Genomic DNA, 22,398 nt, shown 5'->3' with positions numbered 1-22,398 from the left:
CTTTTGGGGGAGGCATTTATACTGTTCCACGTTTGGTAAAATGGATAAAGCAGTTTTATTCTTCGGGTCAGTACGATTACAGCGATACCTCATTTATATCATTTTTTTATGTTTTGGTGCTTTTATACGATAAAAACTATTTTAGGCCAGTCTCACACGTCCAGATAATTCCGGTACCGGAAACAATCAGTACCGCAATTATCCGTGTCCGTGTGCCCCTACGTTTCTGGTGTACATCAGTGTGGAACACGTGTGCCGCCCGTGTGCCCACTAGGTACCACACGCACCGTGCTGGGTACCACACGTACCAGCATCTGGTGCTGAATCCGCGATTCATATCTTCCCTGCAGCAGCGTTTGCTGCATAGAAGATATGAATAATAGTGTTTAAAAGAAAGATCTATCTGTGGTCACGTGGGGCCGCTCATTTACAGTCATGAATAGGCGGCTCCTCCCCTATGGGAGGTGGAGCTGCATATTCATGACTCTAATCAGCGGCCCCACGTGACCGCATACAGTAGAAGGTGCGGCCAGGACAGGACAATGCGAGGGAGGCGGGTGAGTATTTTCAGAACAGCGGGGGGATGCACAGGGGGTGGGGGGGCGCACAGGGGGTGGGAGGGCGGGGGACAGATAGATCTTTCTTTTAAACACTATTCATATCTTCTATGCAGCAAACGCTGCTGCACAGAAGATATGAATGGCGGCTTCAGCACCATGTGGGAGGGACAGCGCTTACTGTAGCGCTGTCTCCTGCACGGCACAGGGACTGCACACGGAGAACGTCCATGTGCGATACGTGTTTTACACGGACCCATTGACTTTAATGGGTCCGTGTAATACGTGCGCTCCCACGAACACTGACATGTCTCCGTGTTTAGCACACGGAGACACGGTCCGCAAAAAATCAATGACATCTGCACAGATGCATTGATTTTAATGTGTCTACGTGTGTCAGTGGCTCCAGTATGTGAGGAAACTGTCACCTCACGTACCGGAGCCACTGACGTGTGAAACCGGCCTTATAGAAAAAATAATTATTTTTGCATCGCTTTATTCTGAGGAATAAAACTTTTTTATCTTTTCTTTGATGACGCTGTATGGTGGCTCGTTTTTTGCGGGACAAGATGACAATTTCTGCGGTACCATGGTTATTTATATCCGTCTTTTTGATCGCGTGTTATTCCACTTTTTATTTGGCGGTATGATAATAAAGCTTTGTTTTTTGCCCCTTTTTTTTTTTTTTTTTTTACGGTGTTCACTGAAGGGGTTAACTAGTGGGACAGTTTTATAGGTCGGGTCACTACGGACGCGGCAATACTAAATATGTGTACTTTTATTGTTTTTTTTTATTTAGATAAAGAAATGTGTTCATAGGAACAATATATATATATTTTTTTGCATTTTTTTTGGATTTTTTTTTACACATGTGAATTTTTTTGTACACTATAACATTTCCCCAGGGGGGGCATGATGTTATAGTGTAAGATCGCCGATCTGACACTTTGCTGTACACTGTGTCAGATCGGCGATCCGACGTGCACAATTCCTGGAGGCTTCTCGGCGCCTGCTCTGAGCAGGCGCAGTGAAGCCACCTACCTGCAGGACCCGGATGGCGCGGCCATCTTGGATCCGGGCCTGCTGCAGGGAGGAGGAGGTAAGAGACCCTCGGAGCAACGCGATTACATCGCGTTGCTCCGGGGGTCTCAGGGAAGCACGCAGGGAGCCCCCTCCCTGCGTGATGCATCCCTATACCGCCGGAACACTGCGATCATGTTTGATCGCAGTGTGCCGGGGGTTAATGTGCCAGGGGCGGTCCGTGACCGCTCCTGGCACATAGTGCCGGATGTCACCTGCGATAGTCAGCTGACACCCGGCCGCGATCGGCCGCGCTCCCCCCGTGAGCGCGGCCGATCGCATATGACGTACTATCCCATCACTGGGAATTAAGTCCCAGGTCACCTTGACGGGGTAGTACGTCATATGGGATTAAGGGGTTAATAAAACTTAACGTTTAATATGTATACATAAAACCAATGACAGTCAAGAATAAAGTGCTCATAAATACCAGTGCACTTAATAAAATGGTACAGTCTCTCCCAATTGTTATCTCCTGGTTCTCACTTCAGATATAGGGAAGACATGCTATCCAGGGAGGCTACACTTATCATGGGCACCACGAAGTAGGCTCATACTTGGGTACTGCCCTTGTGATGGCGGAAGTTCTTTGCAGAGGGCACGACAGGGAAAGTGAGGTCCCAAACTCCCCCCCTTCTCCTTTCTTCATCTTGGTCTTACCTACCCAGGTCCTGCACGGAACCTTGGAGAACCAGGAGATAACAATTGGGTGAGACTGTACCATTTTATTAAGCACACTGGTATTTATGAGCACTTTATTCTTGACTGTCATTGGTTTTATGCATACATATTAAACATTAAGTTTTATTAAGTTTAAGAGCTGGCTATGCTAGATAGTGTATATTCATATTAGTCAGTTTAATCCAGAGCAGATTGTTCGGATTTGGCTTGCTGAGCAAAGGAAATATCATATTCTGTCCTATAATATTATATTCTGACCTATAATATCATATCATGGCCTAAAATATCATGTTCTTGAATAACAGATAACATCCTGGCCTATAATATCATATCATTGCCTATAATATAACATCATGGCTTATAATATCATATCCTGGCCTATAATATCACATCCTGGCCTTTAATATCACATCTTTGCCTATAATATCACATCCTGGCCTATAATATCATATTTTGGCCTATAATATCATATCCTGGCCTATAATATCACATTCTGACCTGTAATACAGTATCACATCCTGGCTATAATATCACATCCTGGCCTATAATATAACATCCTGGCCTATAGTATTACTTTCTGACCTGTAATATCACATCCTGGCCTATAATATCATATCCTGGCCTATAATATCACATCCAGAACTATAATATCACATCCTAGCCTATAGTATCATATTCTGGCCTATTATATCACTTTCTGGCCTATAATTGCATATCATGGCCTATAATATCACATCCTGGTCTTTAATATCACATTGTGGTCTATAATATAATATCATTGTTTATGTTATCACATTCTGGCCTATAATACCACATCCTGGCCTATGATATCACATCCTTGCCTATCATATCATATCCTGGCCTATAATATTATATTCTAGCCTATAATATCATGTCCTGGTGTATAATATCATATCATGTCATGTCTTAAAACATCACGATCTTGAATAACAGATCACATCCTGGCCTATATTATCACATCCTGGCATATAATATCAAATCCTGGTCTATAATATCACATCCTGGCCTATAATGTCACATCTTTGCCTATAATATCATACCCTGACCTATAATATTATATTCTGGCCTATAATATCATTTCCTGACCTAAAATATCATATCATGGCCTAAGATATCACATTCTTGCCTAACGTATCACATCCTGGCCTATAATATCACATTCTGGCCTACGATATCACATTCTGACCTGTAATATCACATTCTGACCTGTAATATCACATCCTGGCCTATAATATCACATCCTGGCCTATAATATCACAATCTGGCCTTTAGTATCATATCCTGGCCTATAATAACACATCCTGGCCTATAATATTACATCCTGGCCTATAATATCACAATCTGGCCTTTAGTATCATATCCTGGCCTATAATAACACATCCTGGCCTATAATATTACATCCTGGCCTATAATATCACATCCTGGCCTAGAAGTTATTTCTCAGCAAGCGTTTTGGAATTTCACCGAAAGCAAAAGCTTAATAGTCGCATTAAAAATGACTCCCGCATTAATACTTTGTTTCCCAGATATACTGCTTTAGATACAGAACAAGAATATTGGATTAAGGGCATTCAATAGACTGTTATCTTGTAGATATAAAAATATGCTGCAAATATATCAGCAGGATCTGGCGCCCTGCTTCTCTGATATGATTTAAGCATGTTATTCTGTATGCTGAGCACATACTCAACCAGGCAAATTGATAAGAGGTAAATTTGCAGCATCTGACATGATGTCCCTGATGCAGGCTTGCATGCAAATGTAGCAAAGACGGCCTTATCAATGCAGAATAGGTAATGGAGTTGTCTGACTTTGAAAAAAAAGCCTGGTAGTCTTCGAAAGGAAGGAAACACTGACATCCTATTTTATGTCATCTGGTCCCCAAAGTTTTAAAGGGCTGCAGCAATCAGGTGATTGGAATGGGACAACATCAGAGACACATCTGACCATTGCAGGAATAATGTGTCCCGGAAGAGTCGGTGAACCCTGGTTCCTGCCAAACGTTGTGTAAATTGGTAACTGGCTGCAGTATGTCGAATGAGAATTTATACTTAGCGTATTTTTTAATAAAAGGTGTGAAGTGTGTAAAGAATGATTGGCATTGGCTTTAAAATGGAAGATGGCCAGAGCTGTCAATTTCCGGTGTAGCACTTCCCGCGGTACCAAACTCATCCTCTCCAAAAAGTTGGCATGTATGAGTATGGTAGAAAATAGCCTAATTACAGCTACATCGTGTGCTGTGTTTATTCAGGCTGGCTACTAATACACGTCGTCATTATTAGAGTTTCACAGGGAGCTGAAGCTTCTGAGTCTTGGCCCCATAAGGGTGTAATAGGATTTAAAGGGATATATTATTAGAAATTGATTGAGTGTTTAAATAAGTTTTTTTTTTGTCAAATTTTTTTTTTTTTATTCTGGCACTTTTTTGTATAGCAATCTATGTTAAAAAAAAATAGAAATTATGTAATTTTCACACCGGCCACTGGGGCTATACTACACTCATACTTCCTGTTGTTTCAGGAAGTTCACTGCACATTAGCAGCAAGGAGCTGGCTCGGAACCTATAGCTTGTATTGAAGCATCTAATGAGCACGAGCAAAGGTCATTTTTAAAGGAAGGCTGTCATGGAGGAATTGTGGCATCACTTATTGTGTATAGTGGAGTCTGTGTTATCACCTTTGTGTAGAGGGCTACTCTGTCATTACAATCCTACCTGTGATAATAATAATCCTACCTGTCCAGAACATCTGTACCATAAAGGAAATATAAACCAACCCCAGTGGCCAGTGTGAAAAATGCAAGATTGCTAATTGCTTTTTTATTACTGATTTTGATATTAAAAAAATTGCCAAAGTTAAAAAAAAATAGAAACAAAATATTTAGCACACTACCCTGATTTAAGCAATTAATCATAGTGTGATAATACATTCCCTTAAATGCTGTTGTTACACACAGACTCTCTTGCACAGTTTTCCATCACACTCAGTAAGTGGTACAGGTGTATGCTGGCACTGATCATCATAGCAGCATGAGTAAACTGTGCAGATTAATAATGTGTGATATCTTATTTATTTTCTCCCCTGTCAAATTACGCAAGTACTATAATTGCAAGCATTAATGATTCCTTTGGTGCCACAGGTAAAGCAGAGCAATTCTAAGGATGGTGTGAGGACGTAACTACAATCAATGATGAGCGCACACTAGATGGAGCTACGTAACTGTAGTAATGAATTATTTCTATAGTGTACAGAGCATATACAGCTGGATTTTCATGGCAAGACAATGGGACTAGTTCTGACTTTTGCAGAACTCGTTAAAGGGCTGATTGTTACTAGTAGGATCACTACTTCCAACAGGTGGCGCTATAGAGTTCAAGTTCTCTTTCTTTCTGAAGAGGCAATTTGCTTATAAAATTTCCCAGAGGAGCATTGCACGGCGAATAAGCCTCCTTACCTTGACAAGCCAGAGCTGGTATGTCACTCTCCACAAGGAGAAACCTTACTCTTTGTACTCCAGTCCAGAGCCTCTCATGTAGCCAAATCAGTTCTCATGCTTTGCACTAATGAGGGCCAATAGCCCGAAATGACCTTTTGGCTAAGATCAAGTGAAGTATCTTTCATAGTTACATAGTTACATAGTTATTCAGTTTGAAGGAAGACTGTAAGTCCATCTAGTTCAATCCATAGCCTAACCTAACATGCCCTAACATGTTGATCCAGATGAAGGCAAAAAAAAAAAACATTAGGTAAACAGTAAGCTCCACATTGGGGAAAAAAATTCCTTCCCGACTCCACCTACGGCAGTCAGACTAGTTCCCTGGATCAACGCCCTATCAAGGAATCTAGTGTATATACCCTGTAACATTATACTTTTCCAGAAAGGTATCCAGTCCCCTCTTAAATTTAAGTAATGAATCACTCATTACAACATCATACGGCAGAGAGTTCCATAGTCTCACTGCTCTTACAGTAAAGAATCCGCGTCTGTTATTATGCTTAAACCTTCTTTCCTCCAGACGTAGAGGATGCCCCCTTGTCCCTGTCTCAGGTCTATGATTAAAAAAAATATCATCAGAAAGGTCTTTGTACTGTCCCCTCATATATTTATACATTAAAATAAGATCACCCCTTAGTCTTCGTTTTTCCAAACTAAACAGCCCCAAGTATAATAACCTATCTTGGTATTGCAGACCCCCCAGTCCTCTAATAACCTTGGTCGCTCTTCTCTGCACCCGCTCCAGTTCAGCTATGTCTTTCTTATACACCGGAGACCAGAATTGTGCACAGTATTCTAAGTGTGGTCGAACTAGTGACTTGTATAGAGGTAAAATTATGTTCTCCTCATGAGCATCTATGGCTCTATTAATGCATCCCATTATTTTATTTGCCTTTGTAGCAGCTGCCTGACACTGGCCACTGAATATGAGTTTGTCATCCACCCATACACCCAGGTCTTTTTCATTGACGGTTTTGCCCAGAGTTTTAGAATTAAGCACATAGTTATAGATCTTATTCCTTCTACCCAAGTGCATGACCTTACATTTATCCCCATTAAAGCTCATTTGCCATTTATCAGCCCAAGCTTCTAGTTTACATAAATCATCCTGTAATATAAAATTGTCCTCCTCTGTATTGATTACCCTGCGGAGTTTAGTGTCATCTGCAAATATTGAAATTCTACTCTGAATGCCCCCTACAAGGTCATTAATAAATATGTTAAAAAGAAGAGGGCCCAATACTGACCCTTGTGGTACCCCACTGCTAACCGCGACCCAACAAGGTGGCCTGTTCATACTACCTTAGATCATTGATACACAATATTCAGTGGGTTAGTGCATTTGCTAGTATGCCAGGTGGCTCATACAGTCATCTGGTGGAAACCATGGCCCCCCAGCATCAAAGTCACTAGGCTGGGTAAGTGTGAGGGCTATTGGTGCAATGTGCAGCAGGACTGGTCGCCCTGGTGAGAGTCTGAGCTTACTTGGCGTGATATCCCAGGTAAGTCTTGGACTCCAAAGCACGCTGCACCTAGCCTTTCATACTTTCTTGAGCACCTTACCCCTATTCCTGGCTTTCGGGTCAGGACGGGGAATTTTTATAAACCCAGTTGAAGGTCCGGTCAGCTTTGCGCTGAGAAACCAATATGAAACAGGGCTCCCAGCTCCACTAGGGTAAGAACCGGTTGGAAACTGGGAGCATGAAAATGGCTCTCCCCCAGCCTCAGCTAGGGAGGGAGTCAAAGATTCCTGACCTCCGCTGTGAACTTCTGGCTCAGAGGGATGGGGATGGTTTATTGTTTACCCTCTACTCTGGGAAGGGTCCACTTGAATCCTCACCTTGCTCACTGTTTTGGTGTGACTTCGGTCACATTTTTCAGAGCCTTGGATGTTGCTTCAATAAAAAAATAGCCAGAAACACCGTGTCTGCAAATTGAGATTCTGATTTGGCTTTTATCCTAAGTCATATTGCAAGACTATTAAAGGGTCGATTGTGCTCTTTCTCTCTGAAAAGGCAATTTGCATATAAAATTTCTCATAGGAGTATTACATGATTAATAAGCCTCCTTACCTTGACAAGCCAGCTGGTATGTCACTCTCCATAAGGAGAAACCTTACCCCTTAGACCCCAGTCCAGAGCCTCTCACCTAGCCAAATCAGTTCTCCTACTTTGCACTGACGAGGGTGAACAGCCCGAAACACCATGTCTGCTAACTGAGATTCTGATTTGGCCTTTATCCTATTGCAAGGCTCGTTAAAGGGTTGATTTTGACTTGTACTATCGCTACTTCCAACAGGTGGCACTATAGAGTTCAAGTCCTCTTTCTCTCTGAAGAGGCAATTTGCATTTTGCAGAACAAGCTTTCTTCTACAGATATAAATTGTCGATGTAAACATTACATGCACACAACTGTGCATCACAGCCTGGACCATCTCTTACAGTGATGCACATTCATGTTCACATCTATAAATTTGTCACAATTTCAGTCAAGTGTAAACATCAGTCCATATTCATGTGTTACATAATTCCTCATTCCTGCTTGTAATATATCTATAGCTTTCTTACCTTCTTTATATAAAATACTTGAACATCTCCGTTTTATTTTAAATGAAAATCTTGCTGCGAATGTTGCACACTGGAATTACAATATGAAGTGAGAGGTTGCTTAGATTGACCTGTCAAAGTCTAGTATGACACTCTATTGATGGCAATGGGGTTACTAATGTCAAAAGTGATCTTAACTTTTTCAGATTGTTGACATCCCACGCAACACATTCACAGGTTGAATGAGATGTCAATCAACTGAACAGTGGGCATGATTGGAGAACTAGAGAAGGTAAACAAGTAATCAGCTCACCATCCAGAGAGGACAACTTAGTGTGAGCAGCACTTGTGTTCACATAGGAAGCCTGGTAGACCTTGTTTGGTCAGGGTGTGATGCAAGGGGTGAACACACCTGGCTGGTATGCAGGCCAGAAATGGAAGAAGGGTCCATGAGGACTGGGCTTCAGCACCAATGGGAAAATGTTAAAACATAACTTTTACTCTGCAATTAAAAACATACTGATGAAAAGCAATATGATAAAAAAGATGAAGGATCCATATCCTTATGTGTTTCAGGTTAACTACCTTTACTCATAGCTGCAAATAACGATACCTAACCTGAAACTTGTAAGCTTATGGATCCTTAATCTTTTTTTTATCTTTTTGCTTTTTCTCACCATGTTTTTAATTGCAAAGTAAAAGTTATGCTTTAACATTTTCCCATTGTTGCTGGAGCCCAGTCCTCATGGGCCCTTCTTCCATGATTGGAAGACTGCCATGACTGCTCACTTCTGTGTGATGACCCCGATGACTGGAAACAAGTGGGGCAAAGCTCAATTATAACATTGGTTTCACCTTTCTCTGATGACTGCTACCTACCTATGACAGACACATTCTCTGATTTCTAATAATCACCTCTAACAAGCTCTGTTTGTACTTTCATAGGGAGTCTCGTCTTGGCAGGTTAAGACTGTTTTTTATATGCCAGCAATATGTATACATTGAGCATACTTATTACAGCAGCAACACCTGTGGTATTAATAAGCAGGGCTAAGATTACCATAGGGTTCACAATCTGCAGTGCTAAATGTGGTGCTATGAGTTACAGCCCTCAATTGACAAAGCTAGCTAGTAATTAAAATTAGCTCCGGACTCCGGAGCTAGGGCTCATACTCACTTGTGAAAAACTGGGATGAGTCTTGCATGTTAATACCCGGCACTCAGATCGGAGCGTGCTGCCACATAGGAATACATGCAGCCACACGCTCAGCTCCTGAGTGTCGGGTATTAACATGCGAGACTCATCCGAGTTTTTCACGAGTGTGAACCCTTAGTTTCAAATCCACTAGTGAAAACATTCTTTATATTCATTTGCAATTGAGTTGCCTGGAGTGCCATCAGCTGGGATGTCCGGAGCAGCCATACTTCAACTCTAGCTAGCTCAGTCTCCTGGTGACTTCAGTGAGAGCGCTGAGCTCTCCAGAGAATCAGTGACCAGTAGGGCTTTCTGTACAGCATGGTTACACTCTCAGTTTTCAGTTTTCAGTTGGTCTCTGACTTCCTTTTGATATTCAGTTTGTCCGAAGGTGGGAACAGTGATGCCAGCACTGATTTGGCATATAGTCTCCCATGACATATCAACCTCTCGTGAGCCATGGGAATGCGAGTGTGGCGGCACAGCTGGGACGGCGCTGACAGTGGAGGTGAGTATGCATGTTTTTATTTTAAAAGAAGAATGAGAAGGGCTTGTCCCAGTAGTGGACAACCCCTTTTAAGGAAAAGTTTTCAGCAACACTCCATAGTCAAATGCAGGATTACAATGACAGATAAAACCTCCATACACAACTGATAATAATCAATATTCACCATAGATAACATTACAGCTTGGCCAGATCCCTCTCCCCTATCGTGATGTTTGCACACACTTATTATATGCTTCAATACAAATGATGGGATCTGTTCATTGTGACTAATCTACTTGTGGATTTCTTAAAGGGACTCTGTCACCTGAATTTGGCGGGCTATGTAAATGCCCTGTGTCCGGTCCGATGGGTGGTGTTTCCTCTTCTTTCATTCACCCCTTCCTTTCCCGCAGTCCGCAATATTTTCTTGAAGTTGAGTAGGAACACAGCGAAATACTTCCAGGACATAGTGCGGCGGCGCATGCGCAGTAATGCTCTTCGGCTTTGCCCGTAGTTGGGCAAAGCATACTGCACTTGCGCAAGGCAAGATTGCATTGCGCACGCGTGAACTACAGAGGAAACCTACTCAACGTCAAGAAAATATTGCGGACAGCGGGAAAGGAAGGGGTGAATGAAAGAAGAGGAAACAAAGCCATCGGAACGGACACAGGGCATTTACATAGCCCGCCAAATTTAGGTGACAGAGTCCCTTTAAAAAAAAAAATAAGTCAGAGTTTAAAAATGTCCAAGTAGCCAATGAGAAAACTACAAGATTAGTATTGTTTACTTTTTATACAGATTGTCATATAAAATTGTCATTTTTTTAAATATATATTCAATAAAAACATTTCATTTTAACAATAAGTCATTTTCCGACAATAGCTTCTCTTTAAGTAATGTAATTAATGTCATTAATGATCCTGATTTATGGAAAAATGCATGATATTTTACACTCCACTGGTGAAAAACAAGTTACAGTGTATTTAGGAATATTGCTTAAGTAATTGGGTGAAAAATATGACACATCAGAAAACCAGCTTGTTTGTTGCTTGCTATTTTCCATAGGGAAAGAGCAGATGGAGCCAATGTAAAAAGTGCTAAAATAGTTTGCATATTGATTGCCAATGAAATATTACTTCCCGTCTTACTACCTGTATTTTGGAAATACATGAATACAATTAACCAAATGCCACATGAATAAACACCTGTATAAAATGGAGATCAGTGAATCTGCTGATATAATAACATTTTTTTTTAAATGTCTCTCATTACTTTATACTGCTATTACATACAATAGAAAATAACCTTATTAAGATAATAAATTAAACATCTTAGGAGTCTAGTGAAAGAAGTCACGAGTCCAGGTCTATTCAATATCTGCCCAAGCAGCCTGACTGATAGTTGCAGCTCGCATTGAGCAGAGTGAGACATCATCAGCAGCAGGGAGGAGGGATACTGAGCAGCTGTTAATAAGGCTACTTTTATTGATACCCGTGAACATTAAATACACAATGAAAAATCTTTAAATAAAATGTTTAGTAAAACTGTTTACAGTATCGGGCAACATTTTTAGTCTGGCGTTGAAAAATGCTGAAAATTAAAAATAATTAAAGAAAAAAGATGTGCTAATAGTTGGGCAAATACTGTATTTCAAGACAAACTGGGCTTTCAAGATGTTCTGTTGTGCAATAAAAAATTATATTATGATTACGAATAACGCAGAAAAATCTATGTAATCTATACTTTTGGCCCCCAAAAACATATCAACAGCCATCCCATCCACCCCATGCATAAATATCTTGTGATAACACCTCTTAATATGCTATTCTCATCTCTCAGTCATTTATATGCCAACTTACTTGAGGTCGTATCTGTGCTGAAAAAGCTTGAAAATTTTAATTTTAATTTTTAGTCAATAAAGGTATCAAACCCAGAATGCTTTTGCATTTTGGGCATGAAAATATTTACAAAGATGTGCTGTTCAAATATTTTGAAGAATTAAAAATTGGGAAATCTTGAAGACCAAAGACACAGTGGTCAGTCGAGAAAACCTAAAGAAACAGATGAAAGACACATCATGCTTTCTTCCCATTGAAATCAGCAGAAGATGTCCAGTATTGCCATCAGTACATAAACAAAAACACGGAGGAAAAGAGTCCACTTCAACATATTTAGAGAACAATATACAAAAAGTTTATTAAATAATCAATACAAAAACAGAATTAAAAATACAAAACATGGGTGTATTGTTAATACCGCCATATCGCAGAAGACACATAGGAGGAAATGCGGCAATGACCAAGTCAGGGGGGAGTTCACATATACACCTTTTGGGTGGCAGCGTCAGCTCAGAAAATAGAAGGAATGTATGACCAAATACAATTACTACGTTCCACTCATATGGCGCAAATAGCCCAGAGTACAAAAGGTCATATATTCATAAGCACATGTAATTGCTGCTTACCCATTGTAAATCAGGTGTGTCCTCCCCACCTTGCTCGGTCCCCCCGGACGCGCGTTTCGCGTGGCTTTTTCAACAGGGTGTATCCATAGTGTGTCTCATTGTGTTTTTATATCATAGACCCGGAAGTAGAATCGGTGACGCCGGCGCATGCGCAGTAGCGTCCAGAGTGCATCGCTCAATAGGGCCATCACAGTGGGGAGTGTATGAGAGGCGGAGCTCCACCTTCCAAACACAAAAAGTGTGACACTCCCCACTTGTAGGTGATAGGTCCACAAGAAGATGGCTACGATGGACGACACCGGGCATGCGCACCACCAATTCCCAATAAAAAGGCCATGGCTACAGCCATTTTTTTAGTGATAAAGTTAAGATCGCTCAAAAACAGAAACAGAACGCCGCAGCGTCCCGAAATGTACGTAAACCGGAACGCTAGATAGATTAGAGGCGTCCCCAATAAAGTGGAAAAACAGGACGCCAAAAAGATGCAAAAAAAATAATAATAACGCATCACATGTGTTTAGAGTGTGTACAGTTACATAAAAACAATGACAAAAAAAGACAGAAAAAGGGAGAAAAAGGAGCGTAGCAATAAAAAGACAGATGACAAAAAGAAATAATAACATACATATAAATATATAAACAAAGCATATTATCATACATGTGAAACATATATGTGAATCCGTGTATACATAATGGAACAGACCCCACAACATACTGGGGAATAAATTGTACTATATATTGGTGGTCGCTTACAGTCCCAAAGTACATATTCAATGTCAAAGGGTCCGCTCACGGTGCTAAAATATAAACCAACCAAGGAGGTTAAAATTGATGTATGATCTATGATCCTGCACGTTTATAAAAAGCGCAGGGATATCAAGTGAAACTTAGTGAATAACTAAAGACCCCCAATTCCTGAACTAAACCAAATAATATAAACATGCTAGCAACTCATACAAACATTCACTAAAGAATGATGTTAGCGTATAGAGACTACATAAAGTGCAGATTCATAAGAAAACATAAACCACGTATAAGAACCTATACGTGGACAACGTATAGACAGAAACTACAGGACACTCCTTCTCTTCAGATTCCGAGACGTTCACCGGGTTTTGCTGCGGCGTCATCACCAGTGCGTAGCCATGGATAACTAATAAAAACTAAAAAGAAAAGAAAAACACACAACAAGACGTAAATATATAAAAATATTAAAAGCGAGTGGTGAAAAAATCACCCAAGAGAGGACAGCCAGGTCAAGGGACATGGAATATTTTCCACATTACATCCTCATTATATTGCTGCATGTCAGGACAGAGCCGAAAAATTATGGAAGTATATTTTTGGAACCAAATAATATATAGAACACGAAGGAGAACCCACGGGAATCTCACAGAAAAGGAGCGAAGCTAAGCTGTTCATTAAGTCCCTTAGGGGCAAGGGTGTCAAGGGTGACAATCCACTTACATTCACACTGTGCGAGTAACTTGGTCAGATTGCCCCCCCTGACACCTCCATGTATCACATCTATCCCTCTCACTTTTAAGCCCCTAGGGTCAGATCCGTGAAACAGTCGAAAGTGCCTGGGTAATGTTTTTAAGACCGATGGGTCTTCTACTTCTTTACCTGCCAAGATATCCCTTACGTGTTCTCGCGTCCGAACCTTAAGTTCCCTAGATGTGAGACCGACATAGATCAGGGAGCAGGGACAGGTCGCATAATAGACCACAAAAGTAGTGTTACATGAGATGTACTCTCTTATCTTAAATTCCCTGCTCCCATCAAAATTCTTGAAGGTCCCACATCTAAGGATGTTCGGACACGCGACGCACGAACCACAAGGAAAACATCCCTGTCTGGGACTCCTCGCACCAAGAAATGTTTTATTTTTTGGGGTGATATAATGGCTGCTTACCAGAGTATCTTTCAGGTTTCTGGCTCTCCTTTGTGTCATCAAAGGAGATTTTGTGAGATATGGGGCCAGGACACTATCGGTCTGCAACACGGACCAATGTTTGCTTAACACCTCACGAATACGGTGCCATTGGCAATTCGCAGTAGAGATAAATCTAATTGCCATCTCATCCTTCGCTCCTGACCTGTTCGACCCCCCTAGTAGGTCCTCTCTCCGTGTATGTCTGGCCCTTCCATACCCTGCCCTAATGCTACGACGACTGTATCCTCTTGCCCTAAACCGTTCGGTGAGGATGGCGGACTGTCTCTCGAAGCGGGCATCCGTAGAACACACCCGCCTATTCCTCAAGAATTGTCCAACTGGGATGGCTTTTATAACCGAGTAGTTGTGTGCCGAGGAGGCATGAAGCAAGGAATTCACAGAGGATTCCTTGCGATACAGATCTGTTTCAATAGAGCCATCCTCGGCAACACACAGCGTAATGTCCAAAAAATTAATTTCCCTAGAATGCCAAGTATACGTGAATTTTAAATTAAAGTTGTTAATATTCAGGGCCTGCATGAATTTGGATAGGCTGGCTTCGCTACCATTCCACACCATCAGAATGTCATCAATGTAGCGAAACCAGCCCACCACTGGGTCCGCGGCGTGTGCGCCATCGCCTTGGAAAATACACCTTTCCCAGTAACCTAAAAATAAATTTGCATACGAAGGCGCACACGCCGCGCCCATTGCAGTGCCCTGCAACTGTAAATAAAATTTATCTTTGAAAACAAAATAATTGTGGGTTAAAATAAACTCAAGCAATTCCAAAATAAGTTCCGAAAAATGGCCATCCCAGTTGGTAGTCTCAAGGAAGAAGCGGGTGGCCCTCAGACCATCTCCATGTCTGATCGAGGTGTATAATGACTCCACATCAATGGTGACTAAAATCATGCCCGCCTCCAGAGACAGCCCGTCCACCCTTCGAAGCACGTCAGTAGTGTCTCTGACATAGGAGGGCAGTGTCTCCACCAGAGGTTTTAAATAAAAATCAATAAATTTACAAATATTCTCGCATAACCCTCCCATGCCAGAGACAATAGGACGCCCAGGTGGATTAACAGCATCTTTGTGCACTTTGGGCAGGGCATAGAAGGTAGCCACCTTAGGGGACCTTGGCATAAGTCCATCAAGGACCTTTTTGGGGACAACACCTGACTCGCTCGCCAACTCCAAGATATACTCCAACTCCCCTGAAAAAACCGAGGTGGGATTTTGGGGTAAACACCGATATGTTTCTTTGTTCTTTAATTGTCGAAATATCTCTTTTTCGTATTTTTCAATTGGCCAGATCACCACATTCCCCCCCTTGTCTGCAGGTTTAATAACTACTGTGTCCAGAGCCTGTAGCTCCCTCAGCGCCTTCCTTTGATCTGGTGTTAGGTTGTCATTGTAGAGTCCCCTTGGAATCTTAATTAGATCCTCAATGACCAATCTGCAAAAAATGTCTATCTGTGGACACAGAGACAAAGGGGGGAAGGTGGATGATCTGGGCAAAATCGAAGAAGGAAATTTACCTACTGAATCTGGTTGTTGTTCCTCAAGTAGGTCTTCCAGGGCCGATAAAGCAACGGCTTCCACGTCACTAGGAAGTTGATTACCAGAATTTTTAGGGGCGTGTAACTTCTTCAGTAGTAATTTACGACAAAATAAATGCGTGTCTTTTACAGCTGTAAAAAAATTAAACTGATTAGATGGAACAAAATTAAGACCAAGTTTAAGGACTTCAGACTGGGTTTTAGAGAGGGAATGGGTAGATAGATTAATCACCTCTAAGTTGTTATTTTTCGCCTTCCGCTCGTACGTAGGAGGGGAGGTAAATTTTCTCTTTTGGGAGGTATATCTTCCTTTTGCAGCTCTATTGGGTTGTATTTTTCTCCCTCTATCACCATGTATGCTTTTAGATTGGTCGGATGTCACACTCAGTTCATCCACTGAAGTAGCGGATGACATTGAGCCCGACCTAACCAGTGATGTTGGGCGAGTTCTCATTCTCCCTGTCCTCCACCTATATACGTGATTATCGCGGTAGTCTGAATTGTCTCTTTGCAGTTTTTTTGTCTTGACCGCACTTATCTCTTGCTCCCATTTGAGGAAATCACTCTCAAGGTCACCATTGAGTTTCCCCAATGCTTCTGGTGTCAAATCTTCTTTTATAAATAGTTGAATATCGTCAATTTCCTTCTCCAATTCCGCTAGTTTGGTCTCATCAAGTTTAATAAGCAAACCGATGAAGCCTCTAGAACATATATTAGCAGTATTCTCCCATTCGGTTTTAAATACCTCGTCTTCAATTGGATAAGAGGGGAAAATTTGGACACGTAAGCCCCTCGGAATCAGGTTGCGAGCCAGGTATTGCCCCAAAGTGGCCCTATTCCACCACAGCTTTGTCCTTTTATGCAGCAATAACCTCAGCCTGGCAATCCTCTCTCTAGAATCACCACCACTCGCGACAGTAGAGCCGACATTATCCTCCTTAAAGGCCTCCTGCAGCCGAGACAACCATGTCTGGTCCCGACTACGAAAATCCATTGACTTCTGACTAACTGCTGTGGGAAACACAGAAAAGCAATATTTAATATTACAGTCATGAAGCACCAATATACTCAGTATGTGTGAGTGGTAAGTACCAACTCTCTCTAGGCACTCCTCAGGTGCCCTTCTGGGACTACTCCAAATCAATACATAAACAAAAACACGGAGGAAAAGAGTCCACTTCAACATATTTAGAGAACAATATACAAAAAGTTTATTAAATAATCAATACAAAAACAGAATTAAAAATACAAAACATGGGTGTATTGTTAATACCGCCATATCGCAGAAGACACATAGGAGGAAATGCGGCAATGACCAAGTCAGGGGGGAGTTCACATATACACCTTTTGGGTGGCAGCGTCAGCTCAGAAAATAGAAGGAATGTATGACCAAATACAATTACTACGTTCCACTCATATGGCGCAAATAGCCCAGAGTACAAAAGGTCATATATTCATAAGCACATGTAATTGCTGCTTACCCATTGTAAATCAGGTGTGTCCTCCCCACCTTGCTCGGTCCCCCCGGACGCGCGTTTCGCGTGGCTTTTTCAACAGGGTGTATCCATAGTGTGTCTCATTGTGTTTTTATATCATAGACCCGGAAGTAGAATCGGTGACGCCGGCGCATGCGCAGTAGCGTCCAGAGTGCATCGCTCAATAGGGCCATCACAGTGGGGAGTGTATGAGAGGCGGAGCTCCACCTTCCAAACACAAAAAGTGTGACACTCCCCACTTGTAGGTGATAGGTCCACAAGAAAGTATTGCCATCAGTGCAGAACTGACAGCAACCAGTGGGACCAAACTATATCCATCTGCTGTTCAGAGAAATTAGGCCATGAATTGTCTTCACGGTACAATGATGATTGCTTGCAAATGACAGGGAAGAATGCTAAAGTTTCCTTGCAAGTGGGTTATAACATATGATGTACACTCAACAAAATAGGGTTCTATGGGGGGAATGCATTTCTGTAAATATTGTAGTACTTTAAGAAAGGCATAAAATTTAGCTACTAAACTTCACGAAAAGTTACATAGAAAAGCCATAATTCTTCCTCGAAAAAGTTTCATGGACAGATGAGAGCAAACTAGAGCTCTTTGGCAGAAAAATTCAACAATATGCTTATGGACAAAAATGCACCATACCAACATAGTAACACTGGGGAATCTATAATATTATGATAATGCCTTTTTCAGCATTTTACAGGAAAAGTCAAATCAACAAAAAAGCAATTTAGAGTAAAATCTGCTCACAAGTGTAAGGAAATTGATCTCAGTCAAACAATATGGCTCCTACAGCAGTATAAAGACACAAAATGCACATCCAAAAGTACACAGGGATGGTTAAGGCTATATGCACACACTGCAGATTTGCCTGTGGAATTTTCTGTGCAGACTCTGCATCTTTTGGCAGAAAAAGCAGGTAAAAATCCTCATGGATTTGATGTGTTTTTGATGCGGATTTTCATGCATTTTTTTCATGCAGATTTGTATGCGTTTTTGTAGGCTAAATAAAGATCTATTATTGAACAAAATAAAGAATTGTGATATAATTTCCTTGTCCAATTTCTTCTTTTACATACTCCATTAAAGAATAATGTTTACACACAGATAGGTAGATAGATAGATAGATAGGATCTATAGATAGATAGATAGATAGATAGATAGGTAGATAGATACATTGATTGATTGATAGAAATATCTATAGATAAATAGATCTAGAGATAGACAGATCTGTAGATATATAGATAGATCTAGAGATAGATCGATCTACAGATAGATAGATCGATAGATAGATCTATAGATCTATCTATCTATCTACAGATATATATATATCTATAGAAATCTATCTATAGACAGATATAGCTATAGATAGATATATCTATAGACAGATGATAGATATATCTATAGATAGATGAATATATATATATATCTATAGATAGAAGGATAGATAAATCTATAGATAGATAGAGAAATAATGCCAAGAATGATGTTTAGTAATAAACATAATAAAATGGTACATATAGAGTTAAATGAAGACACACACACAAAATCTGGTTAGGCCGGGGTCACACTTGCGAGAAACTATTGAGGTTCGAGACTTGTGGGAGTTTCTTGCAAGTGTGACCCCAGCCTGAAACACAATATCCGTTTAATTTAAAAAAATTAAAACAAAAATGGGTGGGTTCCCACACAATTGTCTGGCCAGAGAGGGAAAGCCAGTGACTGGCAGCCAATGTTTATAGCCTAGGAAGGGGTTAATACCCATGGATCTTCCCAGGCTATGAATATAATCCCGCAGCTGTATATTTAGCCTTTACTGGCTACTAAAATAGGGGGGGCCCAAAAAAACAATGTGGGGTCCCCCTATAATTAATAGCCAGAAAAGGCTATGCAGACAGTTGTGGGCTGATATTAGTAGCCTTGGAAGGGGCCATGGATATTGCCCACCCCTGGCTACAAACTCCAGCACACAGCACCTCTGAAATGGTGCATCTCTAAGATGTGCCAGTTCTGCCACTTAGCCTCTCTTTTCCCACTGCCCTGTAGCAGTGGCATATGGGGTAATGTTTGTTTGATGTCACCTTTGTATTGTAAGGTGACATCAAGCCGGGTTAGTGATGGAGAGGCATCAATAAGATACTTATCCATTACTAATCCTATACTTGTTAAGGGGTTAAATAAACACACAGCCAGAATAAAGTATGTAAATTAAATAAAACACTAAACACAGTTTGCCATCTTTATTGTTCTCTTAATCCATGTGATGCCCTCGTTCACTTATAAAAAAAATAAAATAATAAATAGTGATGAGCGAGTATTCTCGTTGCTCGGGTTTTCCCGAGCACGCTCGGGTGGTCTCAAAGTATTTGTGAGTGCTCGGAAATTAAATTTTTGTTGACGCAGCTGCATGATTTACGGCTGCTAGCCAGACTGAGTACATGTGGGGGTTGCCTGGTTGCTAGGGAATCCCCACATATATTCAAGCTGTCTAGTAGCCGCAAATCATGCAGCTGCAGCGACGAAAACAAAATTTCCGAGCACAACTAAATACTCAGACCACCCGATCGTGCTCGGGAAAACCCGAGCAATGAGTATACTTGCTCATCACTAATAATAAACCAACAGTATACTCCCTCTTCTGCCATAGCCCATTTAATAATGAGTGTCCCGCAATGATCTCCCCTATAGAGCAGTCACATCAGGAGATATGACTGCTCTACAGGGCCTCCAGTGAAACACTGACAGGATAATGGCCCCTGCAGTATAATCACTGAGTGTTCAATGAGTTCATGCTCTCACTCTACGGAACTGCTGCATGAGAATTTTCCCACGCAACATGCCACAAGTGACAACTTGAACTCAATTGACCTCTGATGGTGGAGTGATGCACTGTGGAAGGATACCTTCTGTCATTGTATCAACAGAGCCCCTTGAGAGCGGTCACATCTCCCGATGTGACAGCTCTCCATGGGAGATTGTCATGGGACACTCGTTATTAAATGGACTATGTCGGAACAGGGAGTATACTGTTGGTTTATTATTTTACTCTTTTTACAGGTGATCGAGGGTGTCCGGGACTAGGTGATTGGTGAGTGTGTACTGTATGCGTGTGTATGTGGTTTTTTTTACACTTGAACACCGTAGCCAGAAGATGAGAATACTGTCCCATCATTGGCTAGCTGTCATTGTAGCAGGCATTGCCGGATGGGACTAATAGTCCTATCGGATGATGCCTGCCTACACAGAGACAGGTACACATGCCCGAACACACCCGTAGACCGCCACAGACACACACAGATACACACAGACACCTGCACACAGACATGCAAATCTTCTCCTCACTCACACAGTCTCCGCCCACACACACAGTCTCCACCCACACACTCTTCCTCCTCCTGATCTTCAGCATTTCTTGCACGCAACTCTGCAGCAAAACCACAGATGTTTTTAAACCTGCAGTTTTGCTGCAGATGTGCCTCACTCAATGTAAGACAATGGGTGCAGAAACTCTGCAGATCCGCAAAAAGAATTGACATGCTGCGGAAAATAAAACCCTGCAAATCTGCGCGTATTTTTCTGCAGCATATGCACACCAATGCTGAATTTCCAATTGGCTAACATTGGATGTGCACTACACTGCGGATTTGATGCAATTCTGTGCATCCAAAACTGCTGCGGGAATGCATCAAAATCCGCAACGTGTGCGCATAGCCTCAGATAGAAAAATGGTTCGTATAAAGTTACAAGATATCAGTCTAATTGAGAATCATTAAAGAAAAATAAAATCTGCTGTTTGGGCAAAAAGAATCCTGCAAACATACTTTTGCTGGAAAGATCTGCAGAGAGTGATTGAATGTAATCTTTCATAAAGGATTCTACCGGTTTTCTGATGTGAATTTTCAAAACAAATATCCCAGGATCATCAGATCTAGGGGTATGTATGCACATTCTTTTTTTGTTGCATTTTTCTGCATTTAAAATTCATACTATGATCATAGAACCACAGTGGAAATTATGCACATTTCTTTTGTGGTGCACTTTTGTGGCTGTTTTTGAAGCGTTTTTGGTGATTTTTTTCTGTTAAACAATTTTGATCTCAATAGTGAAAAATCTACAGCAAAAACACTGAAATAATTGATATGCTGCATTTTCTAAATAAAAAATAATTTTTATAGTGTCCCTTAACCTCTTCCTAACTTGTGCCGTATCTATACTGCTCTGTGGGAGCTGCGTTCACACAAATAGCAGTACAGGTATGGCGCACCGATCGCGCGGCCTCACACTGAGCTCTGCGGCAATAGGGTGCGGGTGTCTGCTCTGTGTGAGAGCCTGCAGCAAGGCTCATGATCGGTGCTAGCACTGATCGTAGGCATTTAACCCATCTGATGCTGTCACTACAGACAGCAGCATAGATGAGAATCACGCAGGGAAACAGTTCCCAGCGTGCTTCCATCAGGACAACGTGATGCCATTGTGCTGTCTTGATGGACTCCAAGGAGACCCCAAGCCACAGGATAGTTGTGGGGTCCTTTGGGGTCCTGCAGGGAAGGTGGCTTGTGAGCACCTACTGAGAGCAGATGCTAATATGCCTCCTTCCCTGCCTGTAAGATGCTGATGTGATACTCTGCTGTGTATGAGTCAAGTGATCAAAAGAACAATTATACATGATCCACAGTGGGACTAAGTAAAAAAGTGAAAACAATCAAAATAAAACATGTAAAAAAGTAAAAAAAAAACACAAAAAAAGTTCACAAGAATCACTAAAATCCATTTTGCCACTCAAAATGCAGCATTTGCGATAAAGCAAAAATAAACAAAAAAAAGTGCACATAATTGCTATCACCACTTCTGGAACAACCTGCTATCTAATACTG

General features: G+C 41.4%; 2 protein-coding genes across 5 annotated transcripts in view; both read right to left on the bottom strand.

The window, feature by feature from the left end:
* Positions 1 to 22,398, bottom strand: part of LINGO2 (leucine rich repeat and Ig domain containing 2) — a 1,932,610-nt gene that overhangs the window by 796,463 nt on the left and 1,113,749 nt on the right. The window lies entirely within an intron of this gene.
* LOC143815973 (uncharacterized) lies at positions 12,216 to 17,739 on the bottom strand. 2 transcript variants are annotated; one of them, XM_077297113.1, is made up of 2 exons: positions 16,001 to 17,739; positions 12,216 to 13,689 (listed from the first exon to the last, which is right to left on the bottom strand). In XM_077297113.1, exons 1-2 carry the CDS (start codon positions 17,205 to 17,207, stop codon positions 13,616 to 13,618), a joined length of 1,281 nt encoding a protein of 426 aa, XP_077153228.1. In that variant the 5' UTR covers positions 17,208 to 17,739; the 3' UTR covers positions 12,216 to 13,615. The 2 variants fall into 2 exon arrangements, with proteins under 2 accessions (XP_077153228.1, XP_077152364.1); XM_077296249.1 differs by having other exon boundaries at positions 16,005 to 17,739.

Source organism: Ranitomeya variabilis, chromosome 1 (assembly GCF_051348905.1).
Source record: "Ranitomeya variabilis isolate aRanVar5 chromosome 1, aRanVar5.hap1, whole genome shotgun sequence".
Classification (NCBI taxonomy): Eukaryota; Metazoa; Chordata; class Amphibia; order Anura; family Dendrobatidae; genus Ranitomeya; species Ranitomeya variabilis.
Note: the sequence above shows the minus strand (reverse complement) of the source record. Positions and strands in the feature narration are given on the sequence as shown.